The sequence below is a fragment of the Camelus dromedarius genome, chromosome 7 (assembly GCF_036321535.1).
Source record: "Camelus dromedarius isolate mCamDro1 chromosome 7, mCamDro1.pat, whole genome shotgun sequence".
Taxonomy (NCBI): Eukaryota; Metazoa; Chordata; class Mammalia; order Artiodactyla; family Camelidae; genus Camelus; species Camelus dromedarius.
Window position 1 is genome coordinate 51386006 of NC_087442.1, and position 16988 is coordinate 51402993.

Below are 16988 nucleotides of genomic sequence, written 5' to 3' on the forward strand. Positions count from 1 at the left end.
TTTCCGATACAAAAAAACATAGGCTTTTACTTGTATTATACAAGACACAAAAGTGCGAAGAGTCTGAATTGTAGGCTGAGTTCTTTGCTTAGAAACTAACCATCAGAGAGGTGTTTTCCCCCCAGCAATAGAGAAGAGTGTTTCAGGAGACAAAACTAACTGTAGCTGTTTTCCATCCAAGATTAGGCAAAAACCAATTCTAAAACTGTAAAAAAAAAAAATCAAAAATACTTTCTAGATCCAGAAAATAAGATAGAGATTCTAATTTTGGGGGATCTTGCAAGATTTCCAAAAGATATCCTTTAGTACTACTGTCCGTTGAGATAATAGACGTTATATTCTTATTTACTCAGTGAGTATAGCTGATTCATATAATAGGTACCAAAGAAATGTTTAACTTTGAAAAGCAGAAAGAAATTGGCCATGAATCTAAGTAGAAGTTAAAAATTGAGAAATGAAGCATACTCTTTAATTTGACTTGATAAAAATAGTTTATCACTTTCCATGGTACAATAATTTCACAGTAATTGTCTGGAAAATTACTCTAGAGCTCGACTTTCTTCTGACAGTGTAGACTAATTTTATTGGTGCCGTATGAGAGATAGGAATCTTTTCATGAATTTACTTTAGCAAAAAATGTAAATTCCCATATGGAATTTTAATGCTTTGAAAAACATAAATAAACCTTCAGAAGTGCCTAATTTAGTTCTAGTTACCAGGAAGTAGTTTATTGACATAGCAGATCAGAATACATGATCTTTAAAATACTTCAGAATGTTTAATATTTGAACATGTCAGCAAATAAAAAAATAGAAGCCCACCACCCATTGACACTTGATACTTCACATCTGGGGAAACTGTCACAGAGATGTAAATTGCTTCCAGAAGGTCCCACAGCTCACCAGTGGCCGAGCCAGAATCAATCCAAAGTGCAGTTTACCATATACACTTGTTAATTTTATGCTCTCATGAGTGTGTTAAATAATATGGAAAAAGATTAAAAATATACATATACACATATATATGTGTTTAATTTTTCTTCCTAATAAAGAACAAATGACAATTGGAAAAACATATTGATTCCTTCTTTTAAGTGCTAATGGTTTCTTTAGCTTCAGAGTACTGAGCCTTTATTGAATTTAAGTTATAAAAATCTGTGATCTTGTTAAATTTCTTACCAGAGCTCAGACATGTATATTTTTCACCTTTTACTTGACTTCTTGCTCTGTGCATTTTATTCTGTTAACCCTATTATTGCTAGACTAAGAAAATGTGTTTTTAAGGCAACATTTCTTACTAAACAACAACAAAAAGAGAGCTTCCTGTTGTAATTCTTACTGCCTCCATATTGGGTCTGCTCTTCACAATGTATGATTTACCCTTGAACAATACTAGTTTGAATTGTGCGGGCCCACTTACAGGCAGACTTTTTAAAAAAAAAACTACTACTAGTTGGTTAAATCCATAGATGTTGAGGGACTGTGGGATGAAGGAGGAATTGCATATTCAGAGGGCTGACTCTAAGTTATGTGTGAATTTTCAACTGCACAAAGGTTTGGCATGCCTAAAACCAAGTTGTTCAAGGGTCAGCTCTATATGTTTCAGGTTCCTAGTTTTTTTATATTTATTTCTGATGAATATCTTTGTGTGTGTGTGTACATGCATGTGTGTGTGTTTAACAGACAGTGAATGACCTGGGGAGTATGTCCAATTCCTTCTACTCCAGTTTCAGCCATGTTGCTACTGTGGCCTTGTGGATACGTTGATTTTTCCTGAAAATTACAACTTTATTTTATGTTAAATGTTCATGATGTCATATATTAAAGTTTTCTCTTTCATGTTTGTACACAGTTTGAGTGGCAGAAATGCAATCACTTCCACAAATTCTTTAAATGTTTTCATTTGTTTTCTTCAAATATCGTAAATCTCAGGTATTTCCTGCCTAAATCAATAATAAAATCTAAATACTAGTTTAAAATACCTTTGGGACCATTTTGCAAATTTAGTCTTTAAGGGATTCATACCTAAAGATGAGGAATGATGAAGTCATTCTTGTAGGAGGTGTTAAATAGAAAGAATTGACTGTTTTCTTTGTTTCTTTTTTTTTTTTTAAGTTTTAGCAGATCTTTTCTTACGGCTAAATGGTTATTGGAAAGTTTGTGTTGTGGGATATAGAAATTCCCTAAGATTAATTGTGATGAACATGTAACTGATGATGTGTAGAGAAATGATTCTTAGAGGACATACTTTCCTAGGAGTCTTTCTTTTAATGGATAAAGGCTATTTCCAGATAGAATGATGTTCTAATGGATATAGAAATGGAATGAATTCCAGAGGACTTTTCCTCAGTTTACTGAATAATTTTTTTCTTGACTAATACAGGGGTTGGAATCATTATCTAATTTCCAGTTTTATGTAGTTTACTAGAACTTTGTCAGATGAGCAAAGTTGTTTGTGAATTTATTTGCCTGTGATGTCCTAGTAAATCAGTTTATAAAATTTAACAGGAAATGTGCAGGAGGCAAAAATCAGTGAAATGAGCACCCTTTGTTGCATTAATTTTAGCCCTAGAAAAGGAAATAAGCAATTGGTTTGATCATCCGTGTTTAAAAAAGTACGCTATGCCTGAGGATTTCTCTTAGGAGATTTGTGTGTGTGTGTGCACTGGATTCTATTTAAACAATGGAAGTTGCCTTTAGCTTGATTATGTTATGCTATTTCTTGACAAAGATGGAACCAAATATATTTTCAATACCATTTATTGTTTTAAAATTGTGTTATACTTGTGTAATAATAAATTAGCTAATACATATGTTAATATAAACATGCCAATGCTTTGTTTATAATATCTAAACAGATTTTACTTCATGGAGAAAAATATATCATTGTAAAGGAGGTGTTGAATAGAAAGAACTGACTTATTTTTACGTGTTAGGAGATCTTTGGCATGGTAAGGATGTGAACCTGGAGTGGGGTTCAAGGTACAAGTACTTGATGTGCAAATAACAAGTGTCTACCAACCTCACCAAGTTATTTCACAGCTCTGAACTTTAGGTCAGAATCTTTATCTGTAAAAGAGTGGGATGCCCTTGACTGCATCTAAGAAACTTACCTTTCTAAAAACGTTCTCTATGCTACAATATTTTGTGACCTCTTTTTTGTACAATCCACTATGGATGTCTTTTACATATGGATATAGTAGAACAATTCAGATTATTAGAGTGACACAAAATATATATCAGGTGTTATGCTGTTCCTTTTTTGAGTGATTTTTTGATACCTTTCTATACTTTAATCATTATCATGGGTTTTTTTAAATGGTGGTTTCTCTTATACTTGTCCCATTCTTACTTATCTTCCTCTTTTCATAGTCTGGTTTCTATTGGGTTAAGTCTAGCTCTTCACTTTTTGCATTTATTTCTCTTTTTTTCTCTTTAACAATAGTTGCAAGACTGATTTCCCTTCCCCTGCCCCCATGAAATCTATCCTGCCCTGTCTAGCCCAGGCCCTATCTTCTGAAATGATTTCTTAATAAAATTCACACCAGTGCTGCTGCTTACAAGTTCGTTTAAAACTTAACTTTAGGTGGTGTCTAGTTAGCACTTTTCAGGGAACTATCCTAGTGTCTTCATTATCTAACTAATTGCTTACTATAAATTCATATAACATTTATTGAACATCTGTGTGTCAGGTATTTTGACATACTTGTAGCTTATTTAATAATGTAATCCTTTCTTCAACTACATTTTTAGAAGAATGAGGCATTTCTGTATATGCTGATTTTCTGTATATGCTATTTTATCTTGATCATTAAGTAAGGAAATAATCTTATTTAGCTATTTTTGTTTTTGTAAATGAAGATTCTTTATAATATGAGCTTAGCTGGATGACCAGAGTTAGCCTGGGGAGTATCTAGTGGTTGGGAGTTCACAGGACCCCGGTCACTGTCTGTCCCTTCTATTCACCACCCTAAGGTAAAAACTTTAATTAGGTCTATTTGAGAAAAGTGCATCTGAGCCTGGAATAAAAGATCAGGATCGGTCTTCTTTAGTGTAAGGGAGAAAGCTGAAATTTGGAAGACTGTGCAGGGTACGGCTATCAGAGAAATAAGGAGAAAAGCGTTTCAATTTGCAAAGAGCAGCACGTAGAATGATCAGAATTGGAAAGAGCCAGTGAATCTGAAACAGAGAGAACGGACTACACATTAGAGAGAGTTAAGGTGAGGAACACGCAGGTCTTGGTCAGGGTTTGAACTCTCTAAAGCAGCAATGCCCAGTAGAAATTGATGTGACTGGCTTTGCATTTTACACATCATTCTGGATGCAGCACGGAGAATGGATTAAAGTGCTCAGAGAGTTTGCCTGATGCTTTTGATTTCATTCAGAGGCTATTATGATAGTCCAAGAAACAATGGTGATGGCCAGGATTAGGGTAGTTTTACAGTAAATACACAGAAATGGCTAGAATCAAGATGTATTTAAGAGATAGAAGCACGAAGAATTGGTGCTTGATTTAATAAGAGAGGGGAAGTATAATCTTCAATATATCTTGTGAGGTTGGGTGAATAATAGCAAGATAGGTGACATTAAGAAGGATTTTTTTTGCTTTGCTTTTGAAGGCCGAATAGGCAGTTATCCAGAATTTGTTGGCAGAAATAATTAGAAAGATTTTGTTCTTTCAGTCCAAAAGCTTTCTAGTTGTGTGTGTGTTGGTGTTACGTGTTGTGTTTGTACAGCAGTTTGTATCCTATAGCCTACCTGAAAAAAAGTCAAGTTATACCCTTCCAATGCCTCCTTAATAATTAAATATTAATAGAATTCCAGGTACAGGCACAATTATGATTTTTCATATTATAATGCTTTTGCCAAGTCTTATTTAGTGTTTGTGTAATTGATCATCTTTTCTATGAAATTTTCTCTATATTAATGCTTCACATTCTGAGAAGAAGCCAAGTCAAAAACAATAAAATCTTCTCCATGGGTTGAATCATTAGCAGACAGGAAGATGAGAAGAATATTTCAGGCCAGAGTGCTATTCACTTAGGATAAAACTATATAGCCACCTAAAAACAGATTACTTTGGCAGTTTTCTGGAAGCCTCAACTGTTCTTTTATTGGGAGAAAGGAAAGGTGATGGAATCAGTACAAAAAGCTGCTTGATCCAGACATGCTTTCTTTGCCTTGAACCGCTGCTTCCATTAAGTTTATGTGTGGCGCTTGTGAAAAGTAGATATGATTCAGTTTTCCAGGCACCAGAGGTTTTATTTTATGAGATTTTGAAGCTTATACTTATTCTACTCAAATGCTGGATACTTTATTCACTGTACCTGCTAAGGTGGAATGCAGCAGCTCTTGCCAAGATAATCCTAGTGTCAGCAATGGAAAATTCTTACTTGGAATGACAGGACAGTTAAGCCTGCCTGTCTCTTCTGAGTGCTCTGATTATTATACCCATTTTTAGATTTTTTGAGAAAAAAGCTATACATTTCTGTTTTAAATTTAATGTGTTTACGGTAATAACTGAGTTCTGTGATATTTTTTGCCCAACCAGTGAGACTCCAACAGTGATCTTGTGTTTCTTGTTCTTCCCACTTGTAAGAAATGGGACTCCCACTGTATTTAAGAACTTCCCTCACCAAAATGTGGCCTGCTAATGCGTATTATTAGTATAATTATGTTAACGTTAGTAATAACAGACACTTACAGGATGCTTGAAATAATGAGTCACCTTCTTTTTCTTTTAAAATAAATGATCCCATTTAATGCTCAGAGCAATCCTGAGAGTTGATTACCGTAGATGTTATTACCCGCAGTTCAAGAGTGAGCCTCGTGCTCGTTTGACTTTGCCACGTGACATTCATGAGGGATGTCAATACTTGCCCTCTTTGTTAAGATTGTTAAGAAAAGGATCCTAAAAATTGTTCAGTAGAATGTGCACATTTTTAAAGAGGTAACTCAGGTTATTTTCTTTGCTGGAATCTGATATAAATTTTTTCTGTTAGAGGTTAGCAAATTTTTCTCATAAAGGGCCAGATCATAAATGCTTGAGACTTCGTGGGCCGTATGATCTTTTCCATTCTGCTATTCCATTCTGCTCTTGTAGTGCCAGAGCAGCCTTAAAAGAGCTGTCAAACAAGGGCTGTGTTTCAGTAAAACTTTATTCACAAAAACAGCCAAGAGGCTGGATTGACCCCATGCACCCCAGTTTCTTGATCTTTGGTTTAAATTGTCAGTCTGAAGTGATTTCTTTGCAACAGTTACTTAGTCCTTTTCCTAAAATGTCTATTAGACATTTCTTTAATAGACATACACTGTTTGTGTCATCAAGCCTCATGTACCATTTCCTGTTTTTTTACATCCAGTCTTCATTATCCCTCTGTTTTGACAGGAATGTTCAAGCACTTGAAGTTTAAAAATTTGGATTCTTCATCTTCTGCCCTGGGACTGTCCCTCCCCACAGTCCCTCTTTTGTTTGCAGTTTTGACCTCATCAGAGCCACCATGACAGATTTTGCTAATTGCAAATCTACCGCGCTACTCATTGTGAGGAAGGGGAAATTTTCCCTCTGCTCCTCTCTTGGTTCTTTTGGCTGGTCTAATAATTGACACAAGGTAGAATAACAGAAGAAAAAAAATGAATGTTGTATGTATGAAGCTTTCTTAGATGTTGGTACCCAAGAGGGATCACAGCAGGCTGTTTACATCGCTTTTAGACAAAGAAACAGTACATTTGTGAAGAACTGACAAGACAAACTTAAGCTTGGCTAATAATTAGTGAAGAAACTAAGCAGAGTTTGCGTAGACTTTTCAGCCCTGAATTCCCTATCTCTGGCCATAAGGGTATCTCTTGACCTCCTGGTACAGGGAGAGTGACTTCCGTGTGGGAAATTTATTACCTGCTCTCTGGGAGATGTAGAGGAGGCTCAGAGTGTCCTTCTTGTTCCTGCTGTTTCTCAAGTAAATGTAATTCAAAATACTCAGTATGTCAAAGTGGCCCATCCTGGGGCAGCCTGCTCCGAACGCCATCATTCCCTGCTGGATAAAGCTCAGTCTGATCATAAAGCTTTGATCTGATGTGGCTCTTGCTTCATCTTATCATCCTGCTTCTCCTTTCTTCACTGAGCAGTTTGCCCTCTGGTAATACTGAACTGCTGTAGTTCTGCACGTGCACCATGTCATCTGACACATCTATGTTTACTCTGGTGAGTTTTTCCACCTGAGGCACCATTTTTCTAGTGTTTGCTTGATTGACTTTGATCCTTAAAGTTTGAGTGACAGTACTTCCTCTTGGAATCCTTCCTTGACACTCCTGTGCTCAGTCTTTTTTTTTTTTTTTCCTTTCCCAAGAGGAGCATACATAGGCATTCAGAAATGTTAATTGACTTGATGTTACTTATGTCTCCTATCCCGCCCTGTTCCAGTGCTGCCCACCACAAATAGATGCTTTGCGGTGACTTGCAGAAATGAAAGTGGCTGGGAATGAGGAATGAGTAGAAATGGCATCTAAAGTAATGGCTACATTCTATTAAGGAGAATAATACTGCTAGTTTTACCTACATTTTTAGGCCGTTATTTACTCTGTATAAATTTAAACATCATGAATTTTACTATATTGATTTATGCTATCCTCCTTTCTTTTCAGTATAGTTCAATTTTTTCCATTTTGCCTGTTAGAAAAAAATTGTTTTCATTCAAGAACCATAACTGATTTGCAGATACCTGTTTCCATTTTTTATGAAGCATATCTTGTGTCAATAAATGACTGTTTATGTTTTATTTTATATTATTTCCTGCATTTACCCTAACAAGTAGCATTAACCTTGAAAGTGTTTCTCATTCCTAAGTGGAACTTGATTTTCCTCTTATAAATTGAATTTAGGAGGTGATTTTCAAACATTTTTGTGAGAGGCATTCTTTTTTGTTTCAAAATAAATTCTAAATCACTACTATATTAAGCAAATAGAAAATTGCATTTATGAGCATTAATTTTATCTTTTAGTTCATGTGCATAGCATTTACTTATATATTTACTTAATGAGAAATACTGAGTTATCTTGAGAAAGACAAAAGTTTAAAATCAAAGATTATGGGTGATAATTGGAGGTTTCTTCATTTAATCCTGCGATTTATTGGGATTATGCAGTAAACTAACCTATTAGATACTTGAAGAAGGGGTTTTTCTTGCCATCTATCTTTTTCAATTAAATGGATTCAAAAATGAGTAGCCTGTACCTTGTCATAAATAGAAAATTTAACAAAACTTACCTTCAGCATAATATGCTAAGTGTACAATATATCAACAGATTGTGATATTTTACTCATTCATGTTGTTCAGCTTACTCTTACGCTATGGTAAAAGCAAGTGCTAAGCAAATATTTTTTAGCCCTGACCATTCACTTCAGCTCAGCACACACATGCCATGACATTGAGTGTCTTGTAATAATTTAGAGAAGAACCTGAAAAAGAATACATGTATGTATATATAAAACTGAATCACTTTGCTATACACCTGAAACATTGTAAATCAACTACACTTCAATAAAAAAAGACTCAAATCAAACTTATGAAAATTATAATACCTAAGATGAAAAATATGCTTAATTTTTTTTTTTATATTCATACCTATGCATGTCTTCACACATAGAGCTCCAAATACTGGCATGTTAGGCTGAGGTTGGTCCAGATCTCACTGATGCCCTCCTTATTTTTCCTTTTTTTTTTTTTTAAAGTCTTTTTCTCTTTTCCCCCTTTATTTCATTTAAAATAGTTTCCATTGGTATATTTTCAAGTTCACGAAGCCTTTTTTCTGCAATGTCTAGTCTGCTGTTAATCCCCTCCGGTGTATTTTTTTTAAATCTCAGAGGTTATTTCCAACTTTAGAAGACAGGGTTAGGTCTATTTTACATCTTCCTTTTCTCTACTTAACACACTTTTTTTTTTTTTCTGTAGCTTTTTGAACAAATGGAGCACAGCTGTAAGATTGTTTTAATGTCCTTTTTTATTAAGTCTAATAGCCGTCAGTTCTGAATCGGTTTTGATTGATTGACTTCTCCTCATTAGGGGTCATGTTTTTCTGCTTTTTTGCACATTTGATTTTTTTTGATTAGCTGGTAGATAATGTGAATTTTATTACCTTGTTGAGTGCTGGATGCTTTTGTATTTCTATCAGTATTTTTGAGCCTTATTCTAGGATACAGTTAATTGGAAACAGTTTGACCCTTTTAGGTATTGTTTTTATGATTTTTCAGAGGAACTAATCAGTATATTTAGTTCAGTGCTAATCATTCCCAACAACTGAAGCAGTCTTCGTAGATTTCTATCCAACACTCTGTAAATTACAAAGGTTTCCAGTCTGATTGGTGGCTACCACCACTCTTGCTGACCCAGGGTGTGTATTAGGCGCAGTTTGGGGGCTGGTTTTTCCCAGCCTTAGGTGGTTTTCTGAAATGTGTGCACTGATAAGAGTTCTGCTTTGTATGTGAGGGAGTTACTGTGACAATCTCAGAGTTCCTGTTCTGTGCCCCTCTTTCCTCTCTGGTACTCTGCCTGGGGGACTCTATCCACCTTTATTGCCAGAAGCCTTAAACCTGGGTGTGTGGTCTCCACCCTGCAATGTACCACGACCTGGAAACTGTTTCAAGGCAGTAAGTTGGGGCAAATATAGAGCTCACCTCATTGGTTTCTCACCTCTCTGATGTCACTTGCTGCCTAGAGCATCATGTCATAAAATGCTTGTTTCATGTAGTTTGTCTATTTTTTTTTTTTACTTGTTTCAGGTGGAAAGGTAAATTCAGCCCCTGTTACTCCCACTGGGGCAGAAACGGAGACTGGGACCATCTCAACTGAGAGATTTATTTCACATATTCATATTCCTTCACATTTTCAGGAATATGTTTTATATGTGAATTTTTAAAAAGCTCAGTCTGTTTTAGCTGATTCTGTAAGGTTTTACCTACTGTAACTAGATCTGGATTTACCTAGATCTAATTTTTCACAGCAAAATTTTAAGTAGTAACGTAACATTTGGGCAAAAATGAAAATTCCTTTTGTAACACACATAAGGTAATGACTGAGAAAATTAAATAAATGGGATGTGTGACCAGTAATGATATCATATAAACTTCTTTTGTTCTACATAAGTGTCACCCATTAGTACTTTCTGCAATGATGGAATCTTTGATTTCTATGCTTTTGCATATGGTATCCACTAGCTACCTGCAGCTATGAGCATTGAGGTGTAGCTATGATACTTTAATTTTTATGTAATTTTAACAAATTTGAATTACAATGTAAACAGCTGTATTTGGCTAGTGGTCACTCTAGTAGACAGTTTTATGTGGCCACTTTTTATATTGAGTGAGTTCTATTACCTGACATTGCTCCATGAAAAAAAAAAATCTCTTAGAAAGTAAAGTTAGCACTTTATTTTAATGAAAAATAGCTCAACAAAGCAGAACACCAGTCATTTTCTAATTTGTTATGGGAAGAACTGTAATTGAAATTTCTGGCTATTGTGTTTTTTCTCTAAGACTAATGTTTTTAACATTTTCTTAAACTAGCAGAATTTTTTTTTTGTATCTTTCTATAGTAAGTTTAACCTTACCAAATCATTCAGAAGAACTATACCTAAGATCTTATTTTGTGTGTCTGCATTGTTTTGGTTAGTATTAGATTATGAATTTCCTGAGGTCAAAGAAATCCGAGATGATTAAATGTTACCAAATGACTGTTAACTCCTGAGATTATTAAACAATTATTAATTCCTGAAATTATTAATGATTTTTGCTGTATTTTTTTAAAAGGCCCAGAATGAATCAGTGGAGACTAGGCTAGTATGGCTTCTGTACAGAACATCCCTGCATTTTGATCACCTTGGTCATGTCTCTGAATAGTTTTTGTTTTCATTGTGTATTCCATATACTTCATCTTCTGAAAAGAGTCTCTTTCATTGTTTCGCCTCATGAAACATTTTTAATATATTTAATAATTTTCACTTACAAATGTAGGTACATAAGAACAGAATCAATTATTCTTAGAAATTCAAAGTACTATAATGGACTTTATAATGGTTTGCCTAAATGCATACAGTGTCTTTATTTGCGAACTCTAAAAATATCTTGTTTTTTAAGTCACAAAATGCTTATCTAAATGGCCCTAATAATAACTGTTGCTTAAACAGTAATATATTTTATCATGTAAAATGAAATTTTGACAAGTCACTAAAATATATAAAAATTTTAGGCTACACTCAGTGAAGAATTACATACCTGCTTTTTGTAACTTCTTCAGTGATTTATATTCTCTGACGATTTTCTCAGTTTTCTCAAATAGAAAAATAAGTAAATATGAAGTTAAATGTTTCAAATAATATTAGCTAAACAAATCAATGCTTCATATTCATCATTGGGACTGCTTTTAACTCTTGGCTCTAAAATTTGTTGTAGATGATACAGATGTTAATTATAGCTGTATGTAATGCTTCAGATAATTGTGGCATAATACAGCCCTGGCAGAGTTATGTTCTTGTAGTAGAAATAATCTTGTGAAATAATCTGAAAAACTGTTCATTTTATGATTTTTTTGCATGTTTTAAAGTAATATTAAGTTTTTCTATTGACTGTTTAAAATACGGAGTTCTCATTCCATTACTTCTTTGATCTTTTAAATAAGGATCTAAAAAAATGCAGCCAAATAAAACATTTTTTTACTGATATTATAAAACTCATTTAGTTTTTAATTTATTGAATCAGTAGAAACATTTAAATCTTTTGTATGGCTAGTATTTTAATACAAAGTACTATTTTATTTACTATCTTTTGTTAAATGTCATTACTAGCTTTGCTGGTATTTTGTTAAGATTTACAACTGAGTTGTTAAGCATTTGCTCTGAGTTTCCATGATAGCTTAAAACTTAATTTGTTTTTGTTCATCAGAATTATGAGTTGAATTTTATGGTGACATTGATTTAAACTTGTTCTAAAATGAAATGACTCAATATTAAAGCTTGTTCCTTTTTTCTTTTTAAAAGTAAATTCATTAAAGTAATTTTCATTAATATCCATGTAATTCATAAATAGCTGAAGTGAGATGAAAGTTTTTCTAAAGCTTTTTTTAATCCTTAAGATAGACTCTTTGATCTGCTTAATATTGACCACTTTCATCAATTATTAGATTTCCCTTCTGTTTCTTTTGAAAAGTGATGTTTTGAAGATGTTGGGCCTCATTTACACAATTTACTTTTCTGTACACATATGTTGATAATTTTGCAGTATCTATTGTGTGTTTTCAAAGAACCTCTGGTCTATCTACCAATTCTTTCTAACTCAATTATTTGATAATTACCAGAGCTCATATTTTGACTATCTTCCTTCCACTTTGGTGGGCATTAAGCAATGCATTACTCAAATAAACAAAGAATCTTTTTTTCACTTCTACCACAAATCCTGACTCCCTTCCCAGGCCTTCCTGTGAACATGGACTCTGGAATGAGACAGAAGTGCTAACTGTGGTGTTATGGAACATTCCTGATGTTTTAAGGAATATTGTATGTAATGTTAACTAATTTTTAACTTTTAACTTTAACTAATATAACTGTCCTCAGAGATAAGTGAAAAATTACATTTTTAAATATAAAAAATTAGTTGGACTTCATCTGAGACCAGGGTTATATTAAATGGTTACCAAGACAAATACAAAGCATGTGTAGAACTGAGTGTAGAAGACATGAGGCACAGAGAAGCCTTTTCCAAACTCTTTGTGCCGGAAACCTCGCCCACCCACAGAGTCGCCCACATGTTAAATGTTTAAGCAGTTTACTACTTTATAGGAGTGAATTTGCTACCTTAAAAAAAAATGAAATTACATTCTTTTTTAAGGAGTAGGAAGATTTCCTTATTGCTCCAGTCTTCATTTTTGGTGCTATCTGTATGGTGTCTTTTTTCCTACCAGTACGTATATAAATGTCTAATGAAAACTATCCTATCCTAGAAAGATAGTTTTCATTCGACAGCTATATTAAAACTAGCATATTGTTAGATTTTCTTAAAAATCCAATCTGGTAAATCTGTCACTTAGGAAAGAGTTAAATGTTTTATATTTATCTTTATACCTGGGATTCCTTCTACAAGCTTATTCTTTTGCTATTGCTGTTGGCCAGTCGTTTTGTTTGCAACTTGACTTTCCTCCTGTGCTCTGCTGCATTGATACAAATAATCCTTTAGTCTCTCTGCAAGTTCAGAAACTATAAAATACAATTGTTTATAGCTTTAATTAAACAGCATCACTTTTAAAATATATATAATTATAAGTTAACCAAAGTCTCTAATTTCTGTCCTCCAAAACAAAATGTATTCAGCACATTTTATCTATTGAGCATTCTCAGTCTGATATAATTTATTCTCTAGAATTTTAGTCTAGCATTTTTAGGCTCCTAAAGTTACCGACTTTTATAATTAACCCTTGATGTAATTAACTGAAAATTTAAAAATTAATTTTACGGTCTCTGTTAGGACACTCTTCTGGGAAAATTAGAAATGAGCACCTATTCCCAGCTCGGACTTGGCAGAGAGGTTCCTCTGCTCCTGGAGGGCTGTTTCCTCTTGGTCAACTTTCATGGCAGCTTCGAGGTGCAGAGCTCCAATCTCAGTTGTAGAATATCTATCATTTCTTCTCCAAATAATGTGTTACCAGCATTTCCACTCTTTCATTTCTGTGCATTTTAACTTTCTGTGCAGGCTGTAATTACAAATTAAAATGATCTTTTCAGTGTCTTGTGCTGTTTTTTCCAAAAACCCTTTCCCAACCACCCACCTTCCTTACTATAGTGTGAGATTTTTCAGAACTCAAAATTTGTCAGAAAAACTAGTATTAATTAAGAAATGTCTGCCTATCTCATTATCTATCTAGGCTGGCAGTAAGGTTGCCCAGGTTGTGCACTGCAAATCTCTAAGGCATCCCATTCACATAAAGTATGTTGGACATGGTGGCTGCTGGCATTTCATGGTATCTAAATAGTACAGGTAATTACACAGTTAAAAGAGGTAAAGAGGCGTGTGAGGCTTTTAACTCTGAAAAGCAGTGTTGTTCCCTAGTCCAGCTGTCAGGGGCCACGCAGTGATCTGGCCATATGGGTTGAGGGGAGACTCTTACCCTCAGCCAGTTCCCTGGCTTCAGATTCATACCATGACTACAGTTTCCCAAATTGCCTCAAGTTCGGGGAATTAGCCTGCTTTTTGTTGGGAAGCCCACCACCAGCACTTTTAGGTTCAGGTGGATATTGCAAACTTATAAGACTAGAGGAAGGCTGTATTGCACTAGTTGGCCCAACATTGTGGAAGACTACAGGGCAGGAAAAAAGGTGGGGCAGAGGTGGACATGTCTTCTGCTTTGGCTCTTGAGCTCATCATCTTGCATTGGTACAGGGGCTGCTTTTCTGTTTCCTCACTTCTGCCTCGACCTTGGCTTCTCAAGGGTGAGGGAAGGAGATTACAGAAGGTGGTATGAGCCATTCTTTTAGAAGCCTGAGGCTGCAAATAGGAATGGACATCTTTTGCCATAGCTGATAGCTGTTAGCTTCCCAGTCCCAGCTAGAGGAGTACCTGGTGACAAGTCAAATGACTCTGATGGCGGGTCTAGTGATTGTAGTTAATTCACAATTCTTCCAGCCTGGTTGTGGTTCACCATTCAGGAGTTGCTTTTACCATAAGTAATGCTGCCTGGTAAAAAAGCTGAAATTCCGTCTTTGTAAGTTTTCAGAGAAACAGAAGTTAGAGGAAGCTGAACCCAAGACTCCAGGGTTACAGCGTCTTTTCTTCAGCTCTTCAGCAGGTAGAAAAGCCTGAAACTTTTTCTTTCTGCTTTTCATCTTCCGAAAAAGTTTTTTTTTTTTTTTGTTTTCTTCTCTATTCTCTTGGTTTCTTTGTCAGTTGAGCACTTTTTAAGGAAAAAAGTCTTCATTGCCACCTTATATTTCAAGGGGAAGCAGCTGGATGTGCATGTCTTCACCTGACTATATTTAATGCAAAGTTCCAGGAAATAGCTAATGAATATCTAGTAAATTAATATACATTGCACATCATCTTATAGTTATCTTTAAAACTGAATGTTATATAAGTAGTTTTTCCCTAGAAGAGTAAAATGCAGTGTGATGGTAGGAAAAAAAAAACCTCTCTCCCTTGTTTAACAGAAAGAGTATAATAAGATGTTTTGTTGTGTATTTTCTAAAGAGCATGTCTCCTTATGAGTGAGCAGAGAGGAAGGGTGGCAGGTGGAGTATATTTTCAAATGGTTCTAGTTAGTGAATACACATAATTGAACAAATTACAATTCTTGAGTTTTTAAAATTTGGCATTGCAAAAGAATACATATATTTGTGTTCATTGTATATATAGATTTGCATTTTAATTAGTTATTTTGAGACTATTATTGTGATTTAGGTCTTTTATGTCCAATGAGAGACAAATAGTACTATAAAACTTCAATAATTTGGAGAAAAGAGGACAGATCACCCCGAGACCTTAAAATTTAAATGTAAATAATGCTTTAAAATAGTTATTGGAATAATTTCAAGGAAAACACTAACACTGCTTAAAGAACTCTATATGAAATGCTTATGGATTTACTGTAAGAAGTAGAGAATTATTTGTTAGCATTCCAATGATTACTTTAGAAGGGATTCTTCTAAAAATTTTATGTATTTGGATAAGCAGTTTCTTGAATTTTATTGTTACTGTTAATTTCTTAACATGCTTGTTTATTTCTATCTAGCCTAGTTTCAAATTACAAATTATGAAATAAGTTGAGGGAATTAATGAAATTATATATTCTTTATATGTTTGACTCTGACACAAATTGAAATAGAATATTAGTATTTTATATTTTTCAACAGTATGTTCTCATTGAGTATCTACTGCATGTGTGTTTATAAAGCATGGTTCATGTTATCAAGCATTTATGGCTTGAAATGATCAACTAGACATTAACACGAATTGATAGTTGCGATATTATAATTTGACGTTTTGGGCTTCTTTCATGTCATATTTTTCAAGGGAAAATGAAGAGAATGGTATTCTAATTGTTACCTTTTATGTTATTTTGCAGGTGCATTTTCTTGATAATAAATCAATACCGTTTGGTCGGAAAATGGAAGACCTAATGCAGATTAAGGAATTGGCCAGAGAAGTGAAAAAAAGAAATATTTTATTATGTGGTCTTCTCATATACTACCCACAGGTAGGTAACATTTTGGTCTCTTCAGATTGTGTGTTCGTTAGAGTACAGTTTTAATGGTGGAAACATGATTTTGTTAAAAGCAAAGAGATATTAATAAAAGTTTTGGCTGGAAGATTACTCCTCTGTTCATGATCTACAGTAGGTAGAAACTATTGACTCTAAGGGAAAAATAAAAATCAAAACTAGTATTTTGATTAGGGGAAAAAAAGATGAAGATTGGCAAATATCTCATACTACGTAACCCACATTGAATTGCCAGATATGCAAATAAAAATACAGAATTCCCAGTTAAATTTGAATTTCAGATAAATAATAAATAATTGTAAGTATATCCCTAATTTGGAATTTGAAATTTGAATTTCAAATTTAACGGGACTTTTGTATTTAACTAGTAACCCTAAGGTCATAACTCTTAGGTGTTTGTATAGTTTGAATTTGCTTATTTCTTTTATGCTATGCTAAAGATGTTGGTGATCTAGAGTTTAATCATTTGAAAGCAATGGATGGCATTCAGATTACCAGAGGGCATGGCATTTAACTAGAGAAAAACTGTTATTGGCAGTCTCTTAATAGCCAGTTAAGCTAAAGGCGAAGTGAATTCGCATCATAGATTCTTTGTACTATTTAAATGAAACTGTTTGGAGAATCTGTTAGAAAAGATGGATTTGCCCTTTGTGCATAGATACCTTTCACCGAACTTGCAGAGTGCTTTATGGTGTCTTAGAGGTGTGCCACAAGAGGAGTCAAGGAAGTAAAACA

General features: G+C 34.2%; 1 protein-coding gene across 1 annotated transcript in view; it reads left to right on the forward strand.

Moving 5' to 3' along the window:
• CRPPA (CDP-L-ribitol pyrophosphorylase A) overlaps nucleotides 1–16988 on the forward strand; it is a 226894-nt gene that overhangs the window by 109938 nt on the left and 99968 nt on the right. Inside the window, exon 9 of the mRNA XM_064487527.1 lies at nucleotides 16098–16229. Within this exon, the coding sequence (XP_064343597.1) occupies nucleotides 16098–16229 (132 nt within the window). The remainder of the gene's footprint in view (nucleotides 1–16097; nucleotides 16230–16988) is intronic.